Source organism: Myotis daubentonii, chromosome 1, assembly GCF_963259705.1.
Source record: "Myotis daubentonii chromosome 1, mMyoDau2.1, whole genome shotgun sequence".
NCBI lineage: Eukaryota > Metazoa > Chordata > Mammalia > Chiroptera > Vespertilionidae > Myotis > Myotis daubentonii.
Window position 1 is genome coordinate 139236817 of NC_081840.1, and position 12133 is coordinate 139248949.

At 46.2% G+C, this 12133-nt stretch overlaps 1 protein-coding gene across 1 annotated transcript in view; it reads left to right on the plus strand.

The window, feature by feature from the left end:
• KIAA1217 (KIAA1217 ortholog) overlaps positions 1-12133 on the plus strand; it is a 315079-nt gene that overhangs the window by 236751 nt on the left and 66195 nt on the right. The window contains 1 exon segment of the mRNA XM_059660828.1: positions 9833-10668. Within this exon segment, the coding sequence (XP_059516811.1) occupies positions 9833-10668 (836 nt within the window).

A 12133-nucleotide genomic window follows, 5' to 3' on the forward strand; every position in this document is an offset into this window, starting at 1 on the left:
CACTAGTGATGAAATGATATCTAAATAGTGATAATTACTGATATATAATATAAGTAAGTATAATAAATAAGCATAATAAATACCAATGTGTATATTAGGTACATACAATATATAATTAATTATATAATTAATATAACTAATTTTGAGGTAGGAAGATAAAACCTCCTACTAAGTCAAGAGAGTATCTGGGTAATTGGCTCCTAAGCCCACTGGTATGTCCCAGTCATTCTTTCCTTTGCTGAGAAAACCTCAACCTGTAAGTGAAGTAAATGAAGTAATTCTCCAACAGAGTTCGACACGTTGCACACAGAAGGTCAGAACTCGAACAAACCCTCAGTAATCCCGGTAGGGAAGGCCTCGGGAACACGGCTCCTCCCAGAGCAGCTCCCAGGGTCCTGGAGGGCACACCCGCGATTTTACACTTGAACGCGAAGGAAGCAGTGGCCCAGTGCCTGGCTGAAGAAGGGCATTCTGGCTGCTTCACTCCTTACCAGCAATGGGGAGTTGATTCTGGTTCTCACCTCCTTGCACTTCCATTTCCTACCCATCAGATGGGTATTTCTGAGGCCCATGAAATGAAATCACAATTGAAAGCACTGGGTAAGCTGCAAACTGCTGGATGAATATCGTGTGTGTGTGTGTGTGTGTGTGTGTGTGTGTGTGTGTGTCCAAATACATCCTTTGTAGAATAAGGAATGTTATAAATAAATATTTTGCAGAATGTATGTTACCCAGTTAAACAGGAGTTTAGAGAACTGTCATAAAAAGAAAGACACAGCCTAAGGAACTGAAAGTAATATTCGGGTGACAGAGGTGACTTGCTACTAGCAACAAGTCTGGAAACACCGAAGGGAATTCCCGTGTATAAAAGAACAGTGTCCATCCAGGAAATGGATGATGTGCAGAAATGGAGGTAACTAATGAGAAGGTCCTGTTTGCACCATCTGTTGCAAGTGATAGAAAGAAGATATCATTTTACAAACTGTAACTATTTTAGGTACAAAAGGAGGTTGCCCTTGGCCTGGATAATGCAGGAGTGTCCCAACAGAAGATCGAGTATCAGTGAGGGAAGAACATTTCTCTTTTATCTGTCCTGCAGCTTGACACACTTACAGTCATGCCTTGGAAGTTAAATGATTTATTTAACATTACTTTCCTCTGTGCCAGACAGGTCTTGAATCACCACTGGACACAATGCTAAGGCAGCCAGGGCCAGTACTGGAGGGCTCCGCGGAGTTCCCTGTGTCAAAATATTTGTGGAAATACGCTTATCTTAAATATAGCCATAAGCTAACCACTGACTGGACCACTTCTTTCCTGAGAATCAAATAATTTTGGCAACCGTCTGTCTCATGTCTGGGAGACATTCCATTTATGATCAAATGCAATATTAAAAGGTTCACTAGTACCTCACAAATGACCATCTCTCCAGTTTTAACAGTGTAAGCAAGATGAATTTGACAGTTTTTAACATCTCAATCACTTCCCTTCATAATGTGGTCTTAATGTTGATAAGTACATTTTAGATATTCCTTTAACATAGGTAATTTTGTTAAAGGCAATCAAGAAATGAATAAGGAAGGGAAATAATTTCTCAAGACTCTTAGCCTTTCCAGAGCCTAAAAAGTATTTCTTGTTGAGGTAATGCGGAATTGACCAGCCTCTCCCTCCTTAATAGTAACTCCAAAGAAATGCGTTGCTTCCACGTTGCTGAAGTGCCGGTCGGTGAAAGGAAGTGGGCGGCTGAGGGGTAGGACCCTGAACGCGCTGGAAGAGCAGGTTCACGGAGGCCGCAGCGTCCCTGGGATGGGCCTGCGGAGGAGGGTCAGCTGAAGTGAGGGCCAGCTGGGGGGCGTTCGCGGTGGGTTGTGGTGACTTAACCTGAGAGACCCCTTTGGTGGAGTGCGCACGCCCCTCGTGGAGGGTCCGTGTGAGCCAGGATTTGCTTAGATCAGCTCCCCTGGCTCCTTGGGCAGCGCTCAGGATATGGAACTCCTCCTCCTCCGGGTGAACTGCGTGCTTCTCACTAGAGAGCATTTAACTCATCCTGATTCACCGCAGGGTTGGGCGAGCTTTCAACCCCCTGACAGTGAGTTACTGCTCTGCTAATGACGGAGCCAAGGTGTGCTCCGCAGGCCCTGCCCGGGAGCACTTTGCAAGTGAGAGCGCTCTGGACCTGAAAGGAAGGAGGCGGTGGAGAGGTGAGCCAGACAGTCTCTCACCTTGCGCCCACGGACTCAGGTGGTAGCGGGGCTGACAGAAGCCACCTGTCTCTGAAATAGCTGACACGGGCTAATGTGTGGAGCGAGGCGTGAGTCACTTAGCCGAACAGCGACAGGGCGAGCTGAGAGCTTCCGTTTCGTGGGGAGGGGCCGTGACCCGGACTCCTCGCTTTTGTTCCCTCGCACAAGCAGCCCTGCACATAGGAACAGCGGGTCAGTGAGTGCAAGAGCCCGATGGCTAGGATGTCTTGTGTACTGTATGCTAAACGCAGGGTCTTTAGGGATGTGCCGGCGATGGATTCATGGCTTAACCAGACAGACAGGGGCGAGCGGCCCCCGCCTCCCCCTTCCTGGAAAGCTCACGTTGGACTGAAGGAACGAAACCTGCAAGTGTACACCAGATGCGGCCGGGCCGATAGCGCGCTTCCCATACTCCGCCGAGAAATAACAAGCGCCTGCTGATTAGATTAAAAATCAAAACAAGGGTTTTCACATTCCTTCTTCTCTTTTCCGACCTCTTAGGTGGCATCGGTTACAACCGCTTCGTCCAAATATTGTTTCTAATGAGACATCTTAGGAGGGTGGCCATGTCATGTGCCCCGTCCTCTCCCCCCTTTAATAACCACAGAGCGTCTCGGTGGCAGTAAACAGTGTTTTGAGAAAGCCTGCAGTGCTGATGAAAATGAACTTGAGAGATGTCATGGAATTCTTTCGGTCAGCGAGGACAACCTCTAAAAGCCGGGAAATGTTTGAAAAATGCGCAGGCTGCCCAGAGTGTGGTCATGGGGGGGGGGGGGGGGCGGCCTGAGGCCACGGCCTTCGCAGGGACTCTGCTGGGTTCCCACTCGGGGAGCTTTCCCTCGCACCAGCCCCCAGGGCTCAGCCAGCTGGCAGACTAGCAGAGCCTACCTGTGAGCTAAGGAAATACATGCCTTCCTTTTCCCTCAGCGTTTGCTAGCAATGTGTTCATGCCTGTGCGCCCTGCACGCCGCACAAGTCCCTTCTTGCTGGGAGCGCACGTCCCTGCGCCTGTTCACCTGGAGGGAATAGCTAGACGGCGGAGGCCTCCATCCCGCTGAGGGTGGGGCGCAAAGGCTCTGGTTTCCTCTCTCGAATCCCCGTCTATCTTTTCCTCTCCTCTCAGGTATGTTCCCCGCCTGGCATTGCACAGGACTGATTAATGGCTGCTACCCAAAGTTCAGCCTGGCGAGCGAGGCTGGTTAATGAACACACAGACAGCCTCCTCCCTCATGTTTTCCCTCCGGTGTTATAAACCAGGGGAATTGGCTCACGTTTCCTTCCGTTGCCAATCCAGAGACTTCAAAAGTCTTGGCAGCAGCGCAGGTGTGGGGTGCGGGTCCACCCAGGTTTCCTAGCAGCCCCCGCCCTCCACGGAGCGCTGACCTGAGAGCTGGTCCCAGGGTAATCAGCCCGTGGGCTCTCGGATGGTTTCCGTTGGTGCTGGCTGCTTGTTTGCTGGTCTGAATGATCGTGTTTGCTTTAGTAAATCTATTTTGTAATGTTTCCCCCATTGTTAACCCATTTACCTGGCCTCCCGGAGTTCATTGGTTGGTGTGTGTTTTCCGTGTAAGCAGTTGTTAAAGGACTGAGTCACCCAGCCGGAGCCGGTGGTTGGATGTGGGCTGAGGTTATTTAGTGACTGATTTCCAAGGGGAGGAGACACTGGCTTATCCTGGGGAGGAGGACTTTTCATCCATGCCCGGGACAGCTTCTTTCAGAAGACTGAGCAGAACGAGATGGTCTTTACTGGTTGGGAACACAAGCTGGGGGACGTTTCAGGATCTGTGTCCTTTGGGATTTCTTCTCTGAAGAGAAAACTCTAACATATCCAAGTGTGGAACTGAGGATTTAGATGAAGGCAGCAAACAAAGGAATCGTGTAATTGGGAGCTGAGCCAATGCGATTTCTCACGGCGTTAGTTATACAGGTGATTGGCTTAAGAAAAAGTAAGTGGCTTTAATTCTTTGTCGGTGAAAGTCTCCTAAGAATCCTCTTCAGTTTTGCCCAGTTACTTCATTGTGTAGTCTGACTGAGTGGGATGTTTACAAATTCTAGACTTGAAATGGTGGAGCTTGAAGTAAAATAAACTGTACATAATATTCCCTTTCTGCAAACAACATATGTACTTTAAATACTCCACAAAGACATGATTACATGAGACAGTTCCCAAAATGATTGGAAATAAACATTTTTTAGGCTACATTTTTTCCCCCAGAAATAATTGTAAGGTGTTTCCCCCTCTTATCTTACATTCAAAAAATTTCTCAATGAGTAATATTTAACTTACAGTATTGGGGGGAAATAAAATTTGGATATATGTTAGGGTTTCTAACTCAAACTTTAGGCAATTCATTTGATACTGCCCCAGATTTTTTCCTGGTCTATAGGAAGTTCAGGCCAAACAGCATATTGAGAGGGGAACTGTGGTCAGGGACAGCAGCCTGAGCCCGGCCCAGCGCTGGGATCTGGAGGAAACTATGCTGTTTACAAGAACTGGAAGGACTCAGCCCCGAGACAGCAGTGGTGTGGGCAGTAATGGAGAGAGGGAGCGGCGATGCCCAGCACAGATGAGTGATGGAGAACTGCCTTGTTCATCCATTGCCAGTATGCAAGAAATGACCGTTTTCTTTGTCTGAGCTGAGGCGCAGGCAAAGGAATTATCTGTGTTGTATTCTGGTAAGGTGTTAAGAGAACCTTTACTTTTGTGTGTAGGTCATCCCTTTCCTGATGAAAAATGAAATTCTTTAAAGCTCACATAAGACGTTACTGTTGAAATCTTGTGGGGCAAAAATGTCAATGATATAACATATCCAGATAGATATGTTTAACTTACTAAGCGAAGTGAGATGACAGAGTAGTTTAGTGGAATCAGAGAGATTGGTGGGAAATAAGGGATTCAGGTATATTAAGGTGCATAGTAACTCTGTGTGTGTGTGTGTTTTGCTTATTTATTTTACCTTAAAGTTTAATATAATTTTCTCCTGAAAGGACTGACTTTGAGTACTAGTGCAGGAAAATCCCAGTATGTATTAATGCCATTTCTTTATTCATTTGCCAATAAAACAGAAAACAAAACGAAACTGGTTATGTGCCTGATACTGGAAGAGATCTCCATGAGATCAACATAAAAGGCTTTGACTATTTAAACTATGAATTATAGACTCTTAGATATCATCCTAGTTCACTCAGACTATCAGTATCTTCTGGAGTCTATAAAGTCCACTTTTTATCAGAATAGCCAGTAGTCTCCATGGACGATCACCCTGAAGACCTGAAAAAGATTCTCTCTTCTCATCTCCCCATCCATACCTTCTGCCTCATCCTGAGTTGCCTTTGGTCAATCCATATCCTTTCGTGTATGAACCCAAGTTATCCAGTTATAAGGGTTCATTCTGGTTGTAAGTTTAAAACATTCCCCACGATATAATGGGAACATCATGTCATTCTCTCCTTGGGCTCTATGTAGAGCCAAGGATGAAATTATCAGGGTTCTTTTTTAGAACTCAGTCTTGGAAAGTCCGTCATAGCTTGGCAAACCAACACAAGAATTCTGCCAAAGGCTTTCAACCTCTAAGTCACTCTCGCTGATGGAGACGTTCAACTTTTGATTCCCTCTTCTGCCATAGCTGAATGCTGTATTCACCTGCACTAAGCATAACTCAGGTGGACAGTGATTCTCCCAGGAGCCCTGTTGGATGATGGCGAGGTTATTTTGAAGTGGACATGGCAAGAGTGATACACAGCATTACCATTAGGCACATGATACTGATTGCTTGTGGCCAGGATCCATCCTCCTTGGCTCAAGTCCCATTCTTTGTTGCATGGTACCCATGCAGTTCTTGCTACTGGATGTTAAATATTTTGACCAATCACCTGCATTCCCAATACGAATGCACTGCGTATTAGAATTGTTGTTAACTATTACATTTCTTTCTGAATTCATCTACAAATGACATCAAGAACATCTAATGATATTGTTGCATGTTTTATTTTAAAAGTTAGTTGTATGATGTACCTCAGAACCACTTCTTTTCACCTTACCCAACATGTTTTTTAAATACCTATATAGAAAAAATAAAATAAAATGCCTATGCAGGCACCCTGTTGTTTTAAAAGAAATTTACTCAATTTGTCATGAAGTAAAGTTAATTTCACATTTTTCTTTCATTAATATTCTGTATCCTTCTAGACAGTTCTGTACTCCTCAGAACCTTGATGTCTCTTTTTACTCTATTGCTAGAAAAAGGGGGGAAGTGTTTGATGGGTATTAATTGGGGCCAGGCTCCCCCAAATCAAGATGTAATATGAAGCCAGGTAAGAGGGAAAAGAACAGGGAGCAGTGACTAACGCAGTTAGGATTTCTGTTTATCTTACTTGGGGTCTAGACATCTGAAACCCCCTTTAATTTTTGGAATTAAGACTAAGGATAACAGTGCCTACCATTTATTGCACCTGATTCCTCTTGAGCACTGTTACACTTTCCACACAGTGACATGTCTGAATTCAGGTGACAAATTGATCTTTGCGTTCATTTGGTTTGATTATTGCGTTGTGTGGTCTGATTGCATGAGGAATTTGGCCAGACACACCCTGCTGGCTGAGCCAGTCCTTCTTGTATTTGATGACCTGTGAAGGTCTGCTTTGCTCACCACTAACCCAAACCTTTCTTTCTTCTTTTTTATCTTCCAATTTGTTTAAAGACTTTATTTCAACAGCTGTTACAGCTTATTAGTCATCAAAATGATCAGTGGATGTGTTATAGCTTCTAGGCCGTAAAGCAGCTTCAATTGCTGAGTTACTGCCACCAGACTCCCCGGAAGGCTTTAGGCTTTCCGTTGGTAGTTAGTTTCTTTTCACTGAGCCATAACTTGTGGAAGGTAGTGTGGGAGAGGTATTTATAGAGGATCCGTGTTGCTCTGTTGCAAAACCTCTGTCAGGTGGCTAGTCTAGCCATTCTGGAATGAGAATTGGGAATGCTCTTGAGCAACTGAGTCAAGTGAGTGATCAGAGAGGAAACCAGCTGGGCCTTGTGGAGCTGACATTCCTGGATCCCAACCTTGAGCGTCAGCCTGGAAAATGGGGTGAGGACAGCTTGAGGATATCCCAAGTTCAGTGTAGACGGGGAACCAACTGGCCTATTTTGGTGGGACTGTGTGTGTGTATTGAGAGGTGGAGGGCGTGGAATAAAGTTGTAATTGCCACTGAGGAACCTGCATACTCTGGGCCCCCAGAAACAGTTCCCCGCCCCAAGAGGGCTGAGAAGTGAAGCCAATGGTGCTCAGATAAGGTAGCCGGAAAGGCTTCTTGTGGCTGCTACATATTTGCACCTTGCTTGCATTTTGTATTGGTCATTCCCATTATTAAATCTTTCATCACATGTGAAACTCCTGGGGCAGGGGCTCTGCACTGCTGGGTCTTCCCAAAGACAAAACAAGGAAGCTTGGGAGTCCTGCCATCCTTCTCCCGCATTCTCCTCTCAGAGCCATACTCAAGAGCACTCTCTTAAGGGTAGGAACTAGAGCTGTATGCTAGAATAATGCCTGGTTCCAAGCAAGTGCTTGATAAATACCACTTCCTAAATGAGTGAATGTGTAAGATAAGTCATCGGTATATATTCAAGGTACTGGGCTCTGCTTTATTTTCAACCTTCTGTTGCCTCTGCTTTTTCTTCTCTTTTTCCCCATCACCCACACTATGGGTCTCCCAGCTGCTCATCTTAATTCTCATCTATTTGAGCCCACCTCCTCTCTCCTCTTCCCCCTATCTCACCCACCCCCAGTCATGTATGTCCTCCTTGTCTGTCACATCCCCAGAAGCCTGGGTAGGAATGTGGGCTCCTGTGACAACACAGATAGAACTTAAAGAGTGGACCTGGGAGGTGGCAAGGCCGTTTGTCCCTTCCCTTCGGTCCGTTTGGAAAATCTCCTGGGTTTTGACGAAAACAGAAAGCATCAAATCTTCATATCCTGAATTAATTTGTATTTCTTATTCTGCTCCTTGCTAAACACAGCAGTGTAATTGCAAATTAGTTTTCCCTTTCCCCATTAAGTTGATTCCTTTTCCTATTGAAATATATTTAACATATAACATTATATTAGTTTCAGGTGGACATATATGAATATTAAGAAAGGATCACCACAGTAAGTCTAATTAACATCCATCGGCTCATTAGAGTTACAATTTTTCTTTCTTGTGATGAGAACTTTTAAAATCACTCCCTTAGCAACTTGCAAATATACAGTACAGTATTATTAACTATAGCTACCGTGCTGTACATTATATGCCCATGACTTATTTACTGTATTTGTTATTATAACTACAAATTTATATCGTTTATATCTTTAGACCACTTTTACCCACCCCTCACCTCTTGCCTCTGGCAACCTCCAGTCTGCCAAGAATCTATGATTCTAGAGTCGTTGATTCTTTAATCATCGTTTCTTCTAAAGGAGAGCTAACGGGAGACCCTGTGGGAATCCCTGCTCTCTGATGGCAATGACACAGCCCAGAAGTCCCTGCTGCCTGAGCAGGAAGTACCGGGCTTACAGTGGCCAACTCCTGTTGGCTTCTTTTCATCACATGGCAGCCCCAGAGGAGGCACTGTTAGGATTCCTTCTCCCACGTGCCTGGGATTCCCTTCCATCTTCTCTCCCTCCTCCAGTTGCACCCTAATCTCCTGGATCATTATTTCCTCCCAACCTTCCAGGCTCAAGTAAGTAAGGAGGTGGTGAGTGAGAGTGAAACTTCCCTTTAGGTTTTCCCTAGCCGTGTCCTTTCCTCTCTGGTCCCGCCCCTAGACTGCACCAGATGGGAGAGATGCTTACTATTTTCCAGGGCTGATACTAGAAAATGTGCCTGGAACACGTTTTAGAGAACACAATTTTAGCACTTTTGATACATTGGACCACATTTATTAAGTGTCTCTAAGAAGCTATGACCTCAAAGTTTAAACCACTGCACAATTTTCTCTCCAAACCGGACAACGTTGAGTTCTACATCAGGTGTATTTGGTTCCTGTGGCTGCTGTAACAAAATACCACAGATTTAGTGGCTTAAATCACCACAAATGTATTATTGTACAGCTGTGGTGACCAGAAGTCTAGGTGGGTTTCACAGGCCAATAGCAAGGTGTTGGCCGTGCCACTCTCCCTCTGAGGGCTCCTGGGGAGAATCCATGCCCTTGTCTTTTCCAGCTTCTAGATGCCGCCTGCATTCTTTAGCCCCTCCTCTACCTTCAAAGCCAGTGGTACCATCTTCCAGTGTCTCTGACGCTGCTTCTGCACCACATCTCCTGCCCCGCTCTGACCCTGCTGCTTCCCTGTCACATATAAGGACCCTTGTCCTTGCAGTCAGCCCACTTGGATGATCCAGGACGGTCTCCCCATTTCAACATTCTTAAAGGGGGACGTCTGCAAAGTGCCTGTGCCCTGTAAGGGGACATAGTTACAGGGCCCAGGGATTAGGGGTGGGCATCTGACAAGGGCCCTCATGCAGCCTCCCACATCAGGGAAGCCACCCTGTCCCCTGGGGCTTCTCTAAAAAATGTGAATATCAAAGTACATTTTTCTAACTTCTTGTTTTATTTTCAGATGCAGAGAGAACTTGTTTATGCAAGAGGAGATGGCCCTGCGGCCTCTCGACCTGGGTCCACAGCGCACCCAGCCCACGCCATTCCAAATTCTCCGCCCTCCACGCCCGTGCCCCACTCCATGCCTCCCTCCCCATCCAGAATTCCTTATGGGGGCGGCCGCCCGATGGTGGTCCCCGGCAACGCCACCATCCCCCGGGACAGGCTCTCCAGCCTGCCCGTGTCCAGGTCCATCTCCCCCAGCCCCAGCGCCATTCTGGAAAGAAGAGACGTAAAGCCCGATGAAGACATGAGCGGCAAGAACATCGCGATGTACCGAAACGAGGGTTTCTACGCGGATCCTTACTTGTACCACGAGGGTCGCATGAGCATCGCCTCTTCCCACGGCGGCGCGCACCCGCTGGACGTGCCCGATCACATCATCGCCTATCACCGCACCGCCATCCGGTCGGCGAGCGCGTACTGCAGCCCGGCCTTACAGGCGGAAATGCATATGGAGCAGTCCCTGTACAGGCAGAAACCCAGGAAATACCCGGACAGCCACTTACCCACTCTGGGCTCCAAAACGCCCCCCGCCTCCCCGCACCGCGTCGGCGACCTGAGGATGGTGGACATGCACGCGCATCACAACGCCCACGGGCCCCCGCACACCCTGCAGCCGGACCGGGCCTCGCCCAGCCGCCAGTCCTTCAAGAAGGAGCCGGGCACCCTGGTGTACATTGAAAAGCCACGGACCGCGCCAGGACTCTCCGGCCTGATGGACCTCGGCCCTCCGCTAGTGGAGAAGCAAATGTTTGCTTACAGCACTGCTACGATCCCCAAAGACAGGGAGACCAGGTAAGGGGGGCGGGGAGGAGGGGGGGTGGCGAGGGTGGTCTGTGCCCACGTGTTGGTGAGCGCAGCTCCTCAGAGATCAGACCAAGAGAACAGATGTCAGCTGAGCATTGTGCCCTGCGGATGCTGTGGCGGGCTCAGCCGAGGCTCAAAGGCCAACCTTGTCTGTGGCCTCTAAATTGTTGGGGGTCAAGTGAGGCAGAGCCACGGCCCTGCTCAAGAAGGGCAGACACACCAGGAGTGGTCAGTGCAGGCTCCTGGGCGTGGGTCAGACCGCGTCATCCATAACTACATCTGAATAATTTGGAAGAAAATTGTGGTTAGCAGAAACCATTCAGACCCAGAAATCCAGAGCTCATCATAACTATCCGCCACAGAAAATAAGGAGTGAGTGGCCCAAGGTGTAGCTGTTTAAAGTGATGGTTTGTGTTTTTCCTTGTGTGGTGAGATTTTGTTTTCTCATCTGGTTTGGGGAAATGGAAAGAAGGTGTTACTGGTTGTCATCGAGAGTGATAAAACATGAATTTGCATAAAAATAGGATGGTTTAGATTTACTGCTCATTCCAGAGTGATACGGAGATCAGCAAAATTATCTGGTGAATGACACACTCTAACCATTTTAATTTCTGTTTTAATATACATATTATTATAATTTGCCAGTCTTGAACCTTCCTACTATATTTTTAAAACTCTCCAAAGTTCATATAGTAAAAGAAAAGCTAATTTTGATAGAGCAGTGGTTCTCAACCTTCCAAAGGCCGCGACCTTTTAATACAGTTCCTCATGTTGTGGTGACCCCCAACCATAAAATTATTTTTGTTCCTACTTCATAACTGTAATTTTGCTACTGTTATGAATCATAATGTAAATATCTGATATGCAGGATGTATTTTCATTGTTACAAATTGAACATAATTAAAGCATAGTGATTAATCACAAAAACAATATGTAATTATATATGTGTTTTCCGATGGTCTTAGGCAACCCCTGTGAAAGGGTTGTTCGACCCCCAAAGGGGTTGCAACCCACAGGCTGAGAACCGCTGTGATAGAGGGAATTTCTCTAGCCTGAATTGGTTAAAGGAAATCAACGTAATAATTATAATCATAAAATATCTAGTCAAAAAATGCATCCCAAACTAGTTGTCATATAAATCCAGAAGATGTATGAAAAATGATCTACATATTTAACCATTCAGTACCTTATAAGAAGTAGTGTTACCTGTTCCTCACTAAAAATGGTAATATCACTTACTACTATTATATAACCTTATAAAAAGAAGGCCAAAATTGTGAATGTAATATGAATTGTCTATCTTACTTTTTCACACACAAATCAGAAAGCCCTGTCCTCATTAGCAGAATTTTATCATGAAAGGGCTGTCTCTCCTTACCTGTTCAGGCACAGCAGAAAGATTCCTGGAGGATGGAAAGGGAATGAACATGGTCGTTTGGGAATCATTAATGCT